General features: G+C 39.3%; 1 protein-coding gene across 4 annotated transcripts in view; it reads left to right on the forward strand.

The window, feature by feature from the left end:
- ptpn11b (protein tyrosine phosphatase non-receptor type 11b) overlaps window positions 1-17,217 on the forward strand; it is a 32,456-nt gene that overhangs the window by 14,657 nt on the left and 582 nt on the right. For 2 of the 4 annotated variants that reach the window (XM_030734151.1, XM_030734154.1), the window contains exons 2-15: window positions 107-229; window positions 6,478-6,672; window positions 8,816-9,008; window positions 9,223-9,342; window positions 9,507-9,620; window positions 10,894-10,990; window positions 11,217-11,296; window positions 11,511-11,666; window positions 12,425-12,556; window positions 13,350-13,504; window positions 15,299-15,366; window positions 15,461-15,612; window positions 15,840-15,940; window positions 16,044-16,173. In XM_030734151.1, coding sequence (XP_030590011.1) covers window positions 107-229; window positions 6,478-6,672; window positions 8,816-9,008; window positions 9,223-9,342; window positions 9,507-9,620; window positions 10,894-10,990; window positions 11,217-11,296; window positions 11,511-11,666; window positions 12,425-12,556; window positions 13,350-13,504; window positions 15,299-15,366; window positions 15,461-15,612; window positions 15,840-15,940; window positions 16,044-16,131 — 1,774 coding nt within the window. In that variant the 3' untranslated portion in view covers window positions 16,132-16,173. Of the gene's footprint in view, window positions 1-106; window positions 230-6,477; window positions 6,673-8,815; window positions 9,009-9,222; window positions 9,343-9,506; window positions 9,621-10,893; window positions 10,991-11,216; window positions 11,297-11,510; window positions 11,667-12,424; window positions 12,557-13,349; window positions 13,505-15,298; window positions 15,367-15,460; window positions 15,613-15,839; window positions 15,941-16,043; window positions 16,174-16,670; window positions 17,116-17,217 lie in introns of those variants that run through there. The other 2 variants (XM_030734152.1, XM_030734153.1) reach the window with 2 other exon arrangements.

Consider the following 17,217-nt stretch of genomic DNA (forward strand, 5'->3'; position numbering starts at 1 on the left):
ACTTTGTAACATTTTTAGTACAAGAATATATGTGGCAGATTTATACGCACTGATTAGTCCTAATTTATGTCTTTTCTTTTTAAATTCTCTGTGCACAAATATTTAGGTGGTTTCACCCTAACATTACCGGAATCGAGGCAGAGCAGCTCCTGTTGACCCGGGGAGTCCACGGCAGTTTTCTGGCCCGGCCCAGCAAGAGTAACCCGGGGGATTTTACCCTCTCTGTCAGGTAAACACATCTGTACTCGCTGATTAACCTCAGTTTTCTGAACAGTACAAAGTTAAATCCTGAGAAAATACAAAATGACTCTCCTGTCATATGGAGAAGCTGATTGGTAAATTAAAGAGGCAAGTAGATGACTATGGAAAACATTGATTATGGTGTTTGATACTTTCCTAGTGATGAAAGTGATTTAAAGGTAATCCTACACTGTCTAAAAATAGCCAAGCTTGAATGATCACATGATCGAAAACGACACAAACAAAACTCAGGAGTGCAAAGGTAAGGTCCTCAGTTCTGTGAGAATGGATTTGGTCAGTTTTCAGCCTGAGAATAAGAACAGTAACGCACTGGTCTGAAAAAATGTAGAAAGTTTATTTCTCAGGAGCAGGCAAGGCCTAAGAGTCTCAGAAACTGGTGGCTCAGCAAGTGACTCCACATTTTGCCTGTGGGTAGAGAAATGGTATCAAACGGGAGTTGTTTTGTGCAAGTGTTTCTAGGAACACGTTAGATAACACATTTCCACGGTGTGATTTTCGTCAGTTTTGACACAACATAGCCAGAAAATCTTAATTTTGGACAGCAGGCTTCAACTAAAGTGAGTTAAACAAGCACAGTAAAGTGTTCACTAAAACTTGTCACTTGTGCCTTATTTCTGTTGTTCTCTTTAAAAGCGCGCGCGCGCGCGTGTGTGTGTGTTCTGGGGGTGCAGTTTCTGGTAAATAGACTGTGCACTACATGCTGTGGTGATTATGGAGAGCAGGAAACAAACTGAGACAGAAGAAGAGAGAGTTTGAAGAGTGGCTCTTCCTTGGCAACGGAAGCTTTTAAGAGATAGATCAGTCGGCCAAGCTCCTGGAAGAAAGCCCAGACGCATTTGTTACTGTGACTGTTGCTGTAGCTGGCATGGTGACATTAGGCAGAGGAGTGTGTGTGTGTGTGTGTGTGTGTGTGTGTGTGTGTGTGTGTGTGTGTGTGTGTGTGTGTGTGTGTGAGTGTGAGAGAGAGAGAGAGAGAGAGAGAGCGGGAGAATGAAATGTAGAAAAATAGTTGAAAGAGAAGCAGGGTAGTTAGACAAGCAGTGGCTTTTAAATGATGTTAAAGAGTGAGGGACCTACTGAGGCACTGACCTTCGCTGCCTGTGGTTTGTGTTTGTGGTGAGGTTGTAGTAAATGTGAGACACACACATACACACAGGAAGGTTGGTTGAGTAAGTTGCAGCCACAGCTTGTGGTCTTGACAGATTTAAACACAGATCTACACACAAAGAGGTCAAGTGGTCAAGCTGCAGAGCCTCACCACCTGCTATGGAAGGTAGGTCACTTTGAACTAAGGGCAAGGAAGAGTCTGTATAACTTAACAATAAAAAACGTCTCTGGTTTGCCAGAGCAGCCTTACTTAGTTTATAGAGATCAGTAGCTTGTGACAGCTTAAAATTCTTAGTTACAGTTTATCAAGTTTCTATGTGTTGGCTACAGTACAAAACAAGGTAAAGTATAAAAATAAGTTAATTAATTTTGCTTGTTTGTCCAAAACACAAAAACATTGGACACAAAGAGTGAATTTGTAAAATAATACAGAAATTATTAGTAAAGTATTTGAAATGCGGACTTGTGCAGGATGAGTAGTAGGCCTCTGACAGCATTATTAAAAATAAATCATTTTTTAAAATGTTTTTATTTTTAAATATGAGTCACGCCAGAAGGAAAATCCAGAATGTAGCTGCCTAGAATGGCCATTATGACTCATGTCTTATCATCTTAAGTCAGTGTTAATATTCAGATTCCTATAGATGCTGAGGTTTCTATCCCTCCCTCCCTGCTTATCTTTCTCTCTGAGCATCTTCTCGTCGTTTCTCCCAGTTCTCTCGTTTTCTCTGCTCCACGAGGTGAACATAAGAAGGAGGGGTCGGACACAGCCGCTGCTCCGAAGTCTGAAACGCTAATGAGAGCTTTTTGAGGGTTTTGAAACTGTAATCAGTTCGGAGTTTTCAGAAAACTCAAAGATGGAGAAAGTTCGAGACAGAAAAAGTTTGGCCTTAATTTATATATGAGTCTAACTTTATAAGGAGAAAAGTCTGGTCAAGTTTTCACCATCATTTTTCATGCTCTTTATACCCTCTAAAGAACTCAAGGAGAAATTTTAAGGGCAATCTTAAGAGAGAATTTTGCAGGGCAGATTACCACAGAGAGCAACTGGATTTTCTTCAAGCCTGTGTATTATGTAATTCTAGCCTGGGTTTACTCAGATATGTTCCCACTGCATCAATGCTATTTATAGTCAAGTTAAAATCACGTTTCACCATTATTGTTGTGGATACCAGTCTGTGAATTTTGCCACGTTTAGTCAGCATGGGGGAAAAAGGTCTTTTCAACATGTCTGTGTTCAGTAAAAATGTTCATTCTCACTTTTTCGCACATCATGAGAATGCCGAGTTACACACCCTCAGTTAATAATGAAGATTAGTCTCAAAATAATGCAGGTCAACATGGAGAATGACACTACAGCCATGACTGCTATGAAGAACAGTTCTTAGCTTTTCCATATACGATACCACTAGGATGCTGCCTGCTTATGAATTATTGACACTCACTTCCTCTGCTGTTGTTTAGACTGTGCCTTTCTAATTGTGGTGGAAGTACAGCTATTGTTTAGTCCTGTGATATCTGTTCCCAACTGCCAATAGTAGAAATGATTTATTGTACATATGCTCAGATATTAGCAGATGTCTTTGAGCTTGGATATCTTTTCCTGCTTATGAAAAAGGCTGACAGGAAGGTTTCTTAGTTGCTAGAAGTCGGCTTGCCGTGGCTGAAAATGAAAATGTCTTCTTTTATCAGATGATTTCTGTTGAGAGAGTCTTGAGACAGAGAAGATACTGACCTATAATCTTAAATTATTGGTCATATTTGAACGTTTCTGCTCTAGAATTTAGGTTAATACAGTGTAGTAGACCTGAAAAACACAAAAAGTGGAACTGAAGTAGAGGCTGAAACTGTATCAACTTCAGTTTGATAAGTGTACAGTAAAAGAGAGCTCAGTGGTGTCAATATTGCTTGGAATAGCTTCAGGGCAAATGCACAATAATTTATGTTGTAGGCTGTCCAGATGTACAAATATGTGCATTTTAGGTAATCTGTTTCGCAGTTGTCTGTGTTTGTGGACTCCGACTCCTCAGTGTACCGTTTATATCTTAAAAAAAAAAACACACCTCGTTATTATGCAGTGGTATGGCTAGAATGCGGAGAATAATCCCATATATATATATGCGATCTGGCTGCAGCTCAGATCGTTAAGCTGGAGCATAATAACAATGTGGTGATCTGTGAATCATGATTGTTTGTGCTTTTAAACTGGTTCCCTCGATGTAAACTGGTTCATAGCATAATCAAGGGTACAGTGATGCTGCAGGAACCTGCTGCATTCATTTTTCCAGGAAAATGGGATTTTAGTGCACTGTCAGATTAAATGTTTTGTAAAGATTGATTAAATTCACTAAATATTCCTGTGACTTACTACATGTATATACTCCGTAATCTGATTAAAAGGTAAATATCCTGGATTTTTGTGATTATTTTGTGGATAAAACAGATTGTTCTAGGATGCTGCATTCTCAAATCAATGACTTGAGTTATTTTAGTGTTTTATTTAGGTTTTTTTGTTTTGGGCTTTTTTAAACTACAGTTTAATGCCCTGAGCTCTCAAAGATCTGAAGACCCAAACGCTAATGATGAAAGAAAATTATGAGTTTGCAGATGTGCCAGATGTTGTGGAAGATATGACCGGGGTGAGCAAAGTCTGAACTTCTCTGCTTAGACTGCTGCACCTGCAACGCAAACCTGGATGGATGAGTGGGTGGGCGGGCATACCATATCTGCCAATGGTGAAGCATAAAGACATTCACTGCACAGCTGATCATTTTAAATGACTAGTACAGCCTTTAAATAGAAAAGAAATGTTTTGTAGAGTCCATCTTTACCCATGGTTTGTATAATTTAGTTGTCACACCTCTTTCATACATCAAAGGTGATACACCTGTGAATCTTTGCTCACACCTCCACCAGCAAACCTTGCCTCTCTTGACTAGATGAATTTTTAGGAATAATACATCTTTCAAGATGTGGCACTGAGATATCTTTCCAGTGTACCATTTTGACAGGTACACAATTGTGATTATTTATTTATCAATTATATATAATTATCAGTTTGTAGATATGTTCAATCAGTGTCAGCACGTTGCACAGGATGCATACATGCTGCAGTGCAGAGTGTTGCAACCTGCAGTAGCGTGCATGTTTGTCCAGTGGCACAATAATGCACTATAACCTGGTTGGTTCACAAGACCCAGTTTTCAGTTGATAGTGTGAGTGGACCTGATGTGTTCAGCAGCAGTAGCAGACTGTCTTTACCTATGTAGCTCCACCTGTGAATAAGCAGCTGTGTGTGATGCATTGAGGCTATGGAATTGAACATAGCTTTTGTCCTCTACTGCTGGATCATTAAGAATCCAACATGTTTTGGAGGTTTTTACTGAATTTCTTTATTTTTTAAGTCGTTATGTCTCATTTGTTGTTCCGCATCAGGGTGTGGCCTGACACAATTACACACTTATCATACCTGATAATCTATCCTTTATTTCAGAGGTTCAGAGTTATTACTAAATGGTTATAAACTTATGATTGTGAATGTCAGCAATTATAGTTACACCTTCTCTCAGAATGCTAACAGTGTTAGGTAATGTGCCATGCACTGGGATAGTCAGGAGTGATCCAGAGACAAACAAAACTAATGTGGTCCTTACCTTTCTGAATTCTAATGGAAAAACAACTGAAACACTGATAACCTGTATGGATTTCTTACAAAATGTCAGCGTTTGAGAGAAAAGAATGAAAATGTATTAGGATGTGTTTGCCTCATTCCAGCGTTAATGGTGTTAAACTCTTAGAGAAAAGGGGGCTTTGGCCTGAGAGTTGAGGAGGGACCTGTAACACAGCTATAGACTTGTGGCATCCTGCCAACAGCCACTAATAGAGCCATGAAGCAATTACCAGGAAACACTGAGAGAGGGGAGTGGAGGGAAAGATGCATTATAGGACAGATAAACACAAGAATGGAGGAGAGGATTTCTGATATGCTGAGCGGGAGGATGGAAAGAAAGAAAAAAAGGAATGTGAAATTCATTAGGACAACCAAAAAGTGATGGAGGGAAATGGGCTTTGTGCTATTTGATATGACCATTAACTGATAATCACTTTAAAAGAGAGAGGAAGCTGTTGCATCTCAACCTGCAGATCGGATAGATAGTCTGTACTGCCTGACTATCTCCCCAGTGGTTCCTAAATCTGGTGTGTGCGCGTGTGCATGCGTGTGTGTGTGCGTGTGTGTTGTCCTACTTAATATGTTTACAAAATGTTTTGTTTCTCTCTTGGGGAAAAAAAAGTTGGACTGAATCACTGCTATGTAAATTTACTTTATCATTTGCCATCTACAGAGTACATTTAGCAGTTCTTTACTTGCTTCCAGGCAGATATATTATAGTTCAGAACAGCATATGTGTTTATGTGTGAGTCAGTCTCCATTCACATTCACATGCACCTATTCAAACCAGCCAGAGGACTTTGAATATGCAAAGTGATGTCAAATGTTTTGTGGCTTATCAGTCTTTAAACTTGCCAGCTGCATGCATGTCTTTTCTAGTGTGCTGCTATCACAAAAATGCATCAGTTTAATTGCACCTTTTTGCTGCTTTGCTCATCTTAATTGTCTTGAAATAGCTTGTCGCTCATGTATAATTCTACACATGGAGAAATGTTTATATAATTATATTTAACATTTATATTGTTTTATTATATAAAACAATGTGTTCAACTTTGGAAAGGCTCCAGTATTGCATAGATACAGTTTGTAGATAAGTGGAGGTAAGCACAGGTGAAATGATAGCACTGAAAATCTTAAAATGGGAGCAGTTTGCTTGATAAGCAGGAGAATTTATCATGTGTATACATTAATGCTTTGAGTGTGGGCATGTTTGTGTTTTTTTTTTTTTTTTTTTTTCCCTCCCTCTTCTCATGAGTATATATTCTGTGCATTTGTGTAGGTGGCTGTTTATGTGTTTAGTGCCTACATTTCTGCAGGGTACCAGTGAAAAAGGGAAAATTCCAAAGGGAAAAAATACTACTTTAGAGTGAGTGCACTGCTGTTTACATGCATGATAAATAAATGGTAATTGACTGAATTCCCTCTGTTTTCTCTCTCAGGCGTGACAATGAGGTGACCCACATTAAGATCCAGAACACGGGTGACTACTATGACCTGTACGGAGGCGAGAAGTTCGCCACGCTGGCCGAGCTGGTGCAGTATTACACCGAACAACAGGACCTCCTGCGTGAGAGGAACGGCCATGTCATCGAGCTCAAGTATCCACTCAACTGCAAGGACCCCACGTCTGAGAGGTGCCAGTAAATGTGCACACTAATGCCCACAAGTGCAAATAAATAACATTTGCATAGAGCTAACACTGTGTGGAAATATGCATATAAACTGCTCTGAGGTCAGCCTGATGTAGTTTATAAAGACTGCTAACTGTATGAAAGTTCACTCCTGACTACAGACAGTTCACTTTTATTGTTATGCTTCAGGGTGTTAAACTATTAGGCCTCTTCCTGTCAGGAGAAGCAGTTAAACCGCTGAGAAATACCAGTACAGCTAAGGTCTGAATTCTGTTGGATATGTCAACACCCCCCCCCCCCCCCCCCCCCCCCCAAAAAAAAAAAAACCCACTGTGGGCAAAATATTGAATTTTTTTTTCTTTTCTTTTTTTCAGTCAGGAATATTGTTATATTAAATGTTAAGCATTACATTTTTTTGTAATCTACTTTTCAGTGTAGAATTTACAAGTTGGATAAGAAAGCCACCAAACACACTAGAACAGTATGTATATCAAGCTTAATATTTACAGATCAATTTATCATCGACATAATAAAAACTAAATTCAGATATCTCATGTCTTTAGAAACTTAACTTTTACATGCATTGCTACAAATCTGTGTTAAGATATGGAAGACTTTATATTAATTGTAAATTTATGTAGCAAAATATTTCAAAGCAAAAGCAGAATCTCAAATGGCATAAAAACAGCACAGCAAATATCAGGTAACATTAAATATAATACTGTAAATTATAATTTAGGTTCAAATCACCACTTAGCAAACAGTTCAGTAGAGTGGTGGGGGGTGGTGGGGGGATCGGCCATTAATTCATTATGTACCAGTACATAATACATGTTTACACATACTATATGTAGAGCTAATGCACTATTCTGTACATCATTATGTGCAGTCGCATTATGTGCAGTTGAACAAACTAAGTTGGTGGTGCTGCTGTTTTTTTGCTGATACTCATACACACTAACATCCTTTAGGGTGTGTACACGGGTTGGACGCAGCTTTAAACTTCATCACACCTACACACACTTCTTTGAAATAAGAGACTTCTTCATCTGGTGTATTAATGCTAGGAATCCATGCATGCACTCACACATTTCCAGGAAGCTTTTTAGAAAGCTACATGGTCATATTTCTGTCATAATTTGCACAAAACTATAATCTAATACATTTTTCTGCTGAGGGGGCTATTTACTGTCCCTTTTCAACACTTCTGCACGTTGCAGTGTGTATATCTAGTTTCTTTTTAGGTCTAAGGATGACTTGTGATGTATACTTTTGGTTTATGTGGTTTTTTTCCATTCTACATGCATCTCTTGTCAGAGCTTCCTGCGTGTTCTTGCTCACCACACAGGAAAATAAATGCAGACATGCAAGTTTTTCATCTTAACATCAGTAACTGAGTGAGGCAGCTGTACTATAAGAGACGCTATCACCCCTGAGTAGGAGTCTACGCTCACTATACGAGTGTAGACAGGCATTATGCTAAACCCTCAAAGGTACAATATGGAACTTTTCCTTTGAAACAGGAAGCGTATTACTTATCCTCCTCCTCAGTTGGTCAAATTGCTGTCTTTTTTAAACTTGACTTTTACTCTGTCTACCTTGCAACAGCATTCGCCCAAAGGCTGATTTTCACTCTCTATACTATTTGGAGAAACTGATGGTAAATAAGGCCTGACTGAAGTTTAAAAAAAAAACACACACACACACACACAAAGAAACAGAAAAGAAAAAGGCAAATATGCATTGTGTTATTGAAAATGTCTCATCTGCCTTAAGTTTTTATTTGTCATCTTTATTTGTTGCGGTTGTAGTGACCACCAGCTAGTGTGAAGTCCACAGTAAATGTTTTCAAAATGGAGAGAATTTAGGCACAGTGCTTAAAAAGGGCTAATTATTTTTGATTGCAATTAAAATTACATTAAACAGCATTTAAATAGCAATTATAAAACATGCAGTAATGATGATCTAGTACTCTTAAAAATTTGGCTGCCAAAAGCATGATCAGGATTTATAGTTCTCAGGATCTTTTCAGTTGAGTTTAATTTTGAGAGAATCTCACATTTCACATACTGCTATCTTTCAACTTTTCAGCTTGCCTCTGATTATTGTTTCCAGACTCTCATCAAGTTCTCTTACTCCTCTCCAGGTGGTACCATGGGCACCTCTCTGGTCGAGATGCAGAGAAACTTCTCACAGAAAAAGGCAAAGCTGGCAGCTTTCTGGTACGGGAGAGCCAGAGTAAACCGGGAGACTTTGTCCTCTCAGTTCTCACTAATGAGGAGAAACACGATAATGTGGACCGCAAGACCAAGGTCACCCACGTGATGATACACTACCAGGTTGGATATTTAATTTTAGGAAAGCTGAATGTGCAGAATCTTTTTAAGGAGGATTTTGGGTATTGTTTATGTGGCTTGAGTCTGGTGGCTTACAGTGCCTACTCATCCTAGTTTGACCTCAGCAGTCTGTATTTTTAACTAGGTCATTTTTTTTCTTTCTAGGAACTCCTCAGGCCAGCTATTAAGTAGTTGAAGTGTTGATTTTTGTCCTCAGCAGGATGGCAAGTATGACGTGGGTGGTGGAGAGAGGTTTGACACCCTGGCTGACTTGGTGGAGCACTATAAAAAGAACCCCATGGTGGAAAAAAGTGGCATTGTAGTGCACCTCAAACAGGTATGGAAGTATTTTAACAAATTAAAACATCCAGTCTTTAAAATCATGAATTGAGTTCAAATTTTAAGGTTAATGTGAAAATGTTTTTTTTAATTCAGAGTAGCTTGTTTTGTCTGTTGATTGATCGGATCTTTAATCTTCTCGTCCCGTTGCGGCAATGATAGCCTTTTAACGCCACGAGGATAAATGCTGCCAACATTGAAAACCGGGTACGAGAGCTCAACAAAGTAGCAGACAACTCTGAGAAACCCAAGCAAGGATTCTGGGAAGAATTTGAGGTCTGTACCTTTATAAACTATCATTACTAGATTTCATCCATCCATCCATCCATCCATCCATCCATCCATCCATGCCTGCCAGAGTCACACCATTCAATTATGAGTCATTAAAAATATAGGGAAATTTATTTCCTAGTCTGATTAAATCAGTTTAATAGCCTAATGGTTTGAGTCACATGGGCTTGACATAACTGAGGAAACTGATTTGTTACCCTTTTGAGTACCATCTGTACCCTGCGAGTCCAGCTTTTCATCACTGCAGTATATTTTAAGAAAGAAGCATAAATGCCAAATTTTTGTTTTATTATTTAAATTTGAAGTCTAGAGTATAGGAATGTAGTACTTTTGTGTACATTTAAAGCTGGGGGGGTTTTGTGTTGTTTTGTTTTGTTAGCTTGTCTGTCATGGGAAATGTAAATGTATTTCTGCTGTCTTAACCTTTGAGTAATGAAATTGGCTGAAGCTTAGCTTATCTTGTGTTATACACTCATGTTCCTGTAATGTCATTTTCATGCAACTGACTGACAGGCCGTTAATATTAACCATTTCTATTGTGTTGGGGTATATGAGGTAGTTATTATCTCATATTTATTGGCCCAGTACCAGTGCAGGTTTGACTTGTTATTGGTCATCCGTGTGAGACGGGTCTCAGCTTCCCAGTGAATTAAATAGGTTTTTGCATTATTTGTGTGTGTGTGTGTGTGTGTGTGTGTGTGTGTGTGTGTGTGTGTGTGTGTGTGTGTGTGTGTGTGTGTGTGTGTGTGAGCGCGAGTGCGAGACAGAGAGAGAGAATAAAATATATACAACTAGCTGCACAGTGTAGGCTATTTGGAAATCAAATCAGGAAAACAATGCAAGAATAATACCTAGTCCTGTTGGCTTTGTATTTGTGGTTTTTATTATTACGGTAAATGAAATAAAGATTGATGTAATAATTGTTTAACATATTCTATCCTTCAAAAGAAGAGCAGGCATCTAAAATAAATTTTAATTGCAAGTATAAATGAAGAACTCTGCTGTAATAATAGAGAACTCCACTGAAACACTTCCTCTTCATTGTACCGTCTGAATACTGCAGTTTTTCTCATTGTTCCACTCCAGGGTGACCTCTGCTGTAGTAAATGCCCATTACACTGTTTAAACTTTAATCTAGAGTAGCTGATATGTAAACGGTGTCCTCACAATATTGAGTTGTGTTCTAGTGCATATTGTTTTGTTTGAAACTTCCTGCAACTCTTTCTTTTTTCTCTTTCCTCTTGCTGTCAATCTTCAGGTACTTCAGCAGCAGGAGTGCAAACTGCTGTATCCCCGGAAAGAGGGCCAAAAGCCAGAAAACAAGAGTAAAAACAGATACAAGAATATCCTCCCCTGTGAGTCACGCAGCAACCTGCCATTTCCTGTCTCTCCAACTTCCTGTGGAAAGTGACACAAATAGACAAAAGCCAACGTAGAGGCCTAAGCAGAGATTGTAGATTTTGCTTTAGCTCACAGCCCAGCACTTGGCATTACATTTGGGGAAGGTGCAAAATCAAGTGTGGTCTCATGAAGCTGTAGACTTTTTGTTGTGTACTAATAGTTTTTATTTTGTGTTTTCAGTTGACACAACACGTGTTGAAATCAGGGAAATGGATCCAGATGTTCCTGGCTCAGATTACATCAATGCCAACTATATCAGAGTGAGTCTGTTCAGCACTCGATAAATGTATCAACAAAGGCATTATTAAAATATAGTCGTAATAAGCAGCATTCCTTGCACTTGAAGAACATTTGCTCTCAGCTATGAAACTTGCATTTTTATTTCTAGATCACTCCATGCTCTTGTAGCTCTCGTCATCATGATAAAATACTTCATGCAGAGCATAGTTAATCATCCGTGCTGTCCATCCACAGAGTATGCATGAAGATGGACGTCATGTGGAGCAGGGCAAAGTCTTCATTGCCACCCAAGGGTGCCTGCAGAACACAGTCATTGACTTCTGGAAGATGGTGTATCAGGAGAATACACACGTCATTGTCATGACCACAAAGGAGATGGAACGAGGACGGGTGAGCAGTTTGCAGCAAAGTCCTGCAGACCTGCAGCTTTACATTATAGCAGAGGGCCTGTGGAGCAGTGAACAGTTCTGTGGACAAGATACTTAAAGGAACTGATATAATGAGAATGATTTTCTACATTATTTCTATTGAGCAAGTTTTTCTTTGCTTAACATTTTCTTTTATCTGGTTTCAGTGGACAGCATCGTTAATTTGATTTAAAATGCTCACATTTCTGCATTATCCAGTATGAAATCCTGGCATTCTCTTACATCTGCTTTGCTGTCAGCCATTTTTGTTTAGCATTTTCAGATGAGGCATTATTAGATGACAGAGAGATTGGCGGTCATGTAGTGGTGATGATGGCGTGTGTGAAGTGTGGGGGTGGGTAGAGAGATGGCCGACAAGGATAGTATGACATGTAAGCTGATTGAAAAGCTGCTTGAGATGAGCTGGTTCTTTCAATGGTCTAATACCCACCAGTCACAGTGGTATTTTTCATTAAAGAGGGCACATCAAAAGGTGTCTGAAGGCCATGCCCTGGGAATTTAGTATCAAAAATTTCATTTCCAGCATTTTTTTTTGCTGGAAATGAAATTTTAAGACATTAAAGGCATTAATGAAGACATGATTTAAAATCTGTCACGCGTTTCTACGCTTTGACTTGAATATTAGGAAGTATGTACATCTTACTCTTAGCTATGGTGCTGCAACTACACCACCTTTATATTGGTTGGCAAACTAACTCTTCTGTTTTTGCTCTGAATTAGAACAAATGTGTCCGTTACTGGCCAGACCTTCATGCCACTAAGGACTTCGGAAAGGTGCTGGTGAGGAACATGGACGAGCAGTCAGCACAAGACTATATCCTGAGGAAGCTGGAGGTCACACGTCTGGACCAGGTACGGAAAGCTCTGTCCTCAGTCTGAGCTGACCCACTGACCTGAGGTCAGATTATCTAACGATAGACACGCACGTGTTCGTTCACCACAAGCTTGCACTTGCGGATGCGTGGATCCACAATCCAGTGCTCAGTTTTCTTTAATGCCGTGTTTGTTGGTGCGTGTATACAGTGATTATCAAAGTTAAGAGTGGCTGCTTTTTTTTTTTTTCCTGTGTGCACAAATGAAAGCTTAGAGGCTGTTGCTTTGATCTCAGCAGGCAGGCAGTTTTAATATGATCTAAAGGGAGCAACTTTGAACATTTCAGTGGTATCTGGACATACAGTCTGGATGTTAGGTGGACTATAGTAATAGAGATGGAATCCCCTCTAGCTCATAGTTATTTTTTCTTTTCTCTACATGGTTTTCATTTTGATTTATCTTTGAGTTTTTCTTTTAATTTCAGTCTAGTTCCAGTTAGTTTCCAGAGTGGGTTTGTATGTTTCAGTTCAGTTTTTATTCAGAAGCAAGATTTTAAACTGTTCAGAATAAGTGAAACACAAACAACACGTTAATGGAAATTCACAGTGAAGTAACTATCGTGATTCTCAATAAGCACGTGTACCAAAGTCTCATCAGGCTGATTTGGTCAAATTGAGTAACACAAAAATAACTTAAAGAAAAATGGAGAGGAATGTCCTTAGTTCTAGGAAGGACAGATTATCATGTAATTTGCTTGTCTAATTTTATTTATTTAATAATTTTTTTTAAAATCTTTGGTAATTTCAGCTCATTATTTTTTTTCACTTTATAGAAGGAACCTGTGAGGTACATCTGGCACTATCAGTACCTGAGCTGGCCAGACCATGGGGTGCCCAATGAGCCTGGAGGTGTCCTTTGGTTCCTAGAGGAGGTCAACCGCACCCAGAGCACCATTCCACACACTGGGCCCATCATCGTCCACTGCAGGTATGACTAGGAGGAAGGGGGAATACTTTATGATGGGATGCTTATAGTTTAGGCCTAAAGCCGCCTTAAGTTCTGCTTGGATTGCAACTTAATGACTGAGGTTAAAACATGATCTGATTTATAGTTCCAACACTGAAAATAACTGTTACACTCTTCTGTGCACACACTCATAAAGCACCTGTGTTAGGAGCATCTGCTTATTTATGCAGGCACCCCATCAGCCAGTCATGCACTGCAGTGCACCAAATTAGATGAAGATGCAGGTCAAGACCTTCAGTTTTGCTGAAATCAAAATGGGGGAATATGGCATCCCGGTGACTTTGACTGCGGTAGCACTGTTGATGCTGGGCAACTGGTTTGACTATTTTTGAAACTCCTGGTGGTTTCTAGAGTTTACTCAGAATGCTTAAAAAAATACAATGAACATAGATAACTGCTCCTTACAGCTGTTTGTTTCTCAGAATCAGAAATCTTTAGTTTCACAAGCACGAGGCAGATCAGTGGATTTCAGCAGTCGCCCGAGCCACCAGATCTGAATCCAGTAGATGTGCTACGAAAGTATGAACCTACAGAATTTATGTGAAGCAGGCTGCACCCAGCCAGATTTTCCTATTCAGCCGATACCTGACTTTTCCATGATTCTCCTGTGCTTTTTTTTTTAAGGGTTAATTGTAAGTGTCTAAAATGTTGCTCCCTGAGATTTCATTTGTGAGAGTAGGATTTTGTCAAATTTTATTTCAGTTGACCACTTGGGTGTGCTATGATTGAGGTTCTTAATCTAGAGTAAATCTAATGCCAGTTTAGTTAAGCTTGTCTATTTTAAATTTTCATTCTAATTCAGCCAATTCAGCCACATTGTGAGAAACTTTATGCCAGTTAACATATTCTTATCACACTAAAGCTCAGTGTCCCTGAGACCACAAAGTTACGAGTAGTACAAACACACATGCTCTTAATAACAGCAGGTTGATTTGGAGGAACTAACGGTGCAAAAACTGTCGTGATGCGCTCAGTGTTTTGATAAAATCCAATTTTGTTGTGATAAAAAATATTTTCAGACTTTAAGTTGTGTTTATCAAATAGTTTTCTGCTTTATGTCTTTTATGCTGATACCAAGTGTTTTAATCAGTTTATCAGTGTGGTATTCTTCCATCTCTTTCACCACACCCACCCAAACATATACTACAAACACAACGACAGAGCAGACTTGCCTGTGACACGCAGTGGTCAGCTGACTTCAGATAAATCAGTCTCTATAAATGGATATCTGCTTATGCAAATGCACAACTGTAGGGAAAGAACAAGATTTCTGATACCAGAAAGTTTCCTGTTTCTGCTTCAGAGCACCACTAACAATCATGTTTGAGCAGGGGTTGGCTTCATGTCACTCACTGGTTCATATTCTGGTTTTTCAGTCTTAAAAGTTGTCTGACAATTCAGCTTGTTAGCATACGTTAAACTCTGCATTTGTAAACAGTGAGTGGAGCATGGGGCGTGAATCTTGGCTCTGATTTCTGCTGACCACGTTGGAAGCACCAAAACATTTTTACTTTTGTCTTTAGAGGCTGCATTAGCAGACAGATTGTTAACTTTTATTGCTGTTGGCAAGTGAAAACCCAGAATTTGTAAACTTTTGTGCAGTTTTCATTGCAGCTTCTTACCCTGTAATGCTGCAGTAACACTTTAAATCAACTCAAATATTCTCGTGTGTTTTTCACCTGGATAATCATGCTTGATTTCTTCAAGTACTGGAACTACGCATGGTTTTGACTTTAAACTCTCTTCTCTCTAAAGCGCAGGCATCGGCAGAACTGGCACCATTATCGTCATTGACATCCTGATTGACGTTATTAATCGCCAAGGTACGAGGCTCAGATATCAAACATTCTGGATTTTGAATCTTCCTTCAAGTCTTTGCACGCCGTCTCTGCTAACCTCTCGATCTGCGTCTTCTAGGTCTCGACTGTGACATCGACATCCCGAAGACCATCCAGAGGGTACGGCAGCAGAGATCGGGCATGGTGCAAACAGAGGCTCAGTACAAGTTCATCTACATGGCTGTGCAGCAGTACATAGACACAGTTCAGAAGAGACTGGAGGAAGAGCAGGTACTGCAGAAAAGAAATACTGCTTTTTGAAAGGGCAATGAAGATATATAAAATCAGTCTGCAGGCCAGTACTGTGGGTTATGTTTTGAAAGCTAGAGCAGAGAGGCAAACATCAGCATATATGTTTACCAGATGCTCATTCACTGAATGTGGAGGCAGTCTGGGCTTGTTGAGTGAGCTCGGTGTGTCAGGCTAAACTGCCCTGACTGATTTTTGCCACTTTTCAGAGGAATAAGATGAAAGAGCGAGAATATTCCAATATCAAATATCCGCCAGTGACCAACTCAAGGCCCAAGCACAACATGGCCTCCTCCCGCTCTTCTTCTGTGTAAGCATAACACACACACAACAATTCAAAAATGTCATCACAGGACTATAGCAGAAAAACGAGTTTGATGTCTCATTTTCACAGTGAATATTTTCTCTTTTAGGCTGACAAACGACGATTCGTCGAGTGTGTACGAGAACATAAACTTCAAAAGCCCTCAGACGTCTTTTAGCAGTAATACCAGGAGGTAAAATTGGCGCTGTGGACCTCCTCTTCTCTGTCTGCCTCTCTCTGTAAGTGTCTGTCGATTTTATTTCCAGGTTTTTCAAAATTTATCCCCTTTGCTAGAGGGGGAAAAAAACAAACTCTTGTTTCATTGTTTCTTTTCCTTTTCCACCTTGATCAATTTAGGAAATTGCCACAAGCGTTGCTGGTTTTACATGTTGGATTCCATTATGTGTAAATGTGGCTTTTGGTGGGGGGAAAAAAAACCTGAAAACTTAAAGCTGATGTGTCAGAATATGATGTTTCAGCTAAAATCAAAACTCGAGGTGTTCTTCCACTTATGGCGGAAAGTTCAATTTCTTCCAGTGTCTCGAATTAATTTTCCTTATGTAAGCAGAAGAGGTGCCGTTCTTATATTTTTAAGTTTTAAATTATAGGTTAGCCAGAAGCAGCTGAGTTGGCTTTAAAGAAAAGCAGCGCTCCTTTTTAAAGCAACAAAAGATTGAATTTAATTTCAAATTCTAATCAACCTCAGTTCTCACACTGTCATTCTTTTCTGTCTCAGTGACTAATATAGCACAGTAGACAGGGAAGCCGGCAGTGTTACAGGGAATGAATCATAGCTTTGATTCTGCAGTCACCAGCACAAGACAGATCCTGAATATGGTTTTAATTACTGCTGAATTTATTGAAAATGTGTGTTAAATGAATCTGGCATTTTGTTTTTTGAGGAATCATATCAAAACATTTTAAAGCAGTTCTTTGTGTTTTTTAAAATGCTTAAAATAAAGGACTAACAATCAGTCTGATTTTTGAGCCCCTCTGTGTCTTTCTTAGTTCAAACTTAACGTCAAACCTTTTTCCAAACTTCCATTTAACTCCCTTTGGCTGATTTTCATGGGAAGCCTCCAACTTTGAGTTACGTTGTGCATCAGTGTTCGTGGCAGGCTGGTGTGATTGTGCATGCAGTATGTATGAAATGAAATAATAATGGGTGCACTTATACCTGCACCTATTTCTGCTTGAAGGTCTCCACTGAAAAAGACATGTCAAAGAGCAGCGCAGTGGACAGATATATTCCTGAACATCGATGTATTGTGCACTTTCCTTCC

Source organism: Archocentrus centrarchus, chromosome 7 (genome assembly GCF_007364275.1).
Source record: "Archocentrus centrarchus isolate MPI-CPG fArcCen1 chromosome 7, fArcCen1, whole genome shotgun sequence".
Lineage (NCBI taxonomy): Eukaryota > Metazoa > Chordata > Actinopteri > Cichliformes > Cichlidae > Archocentrus > Archocentrus centrarchus.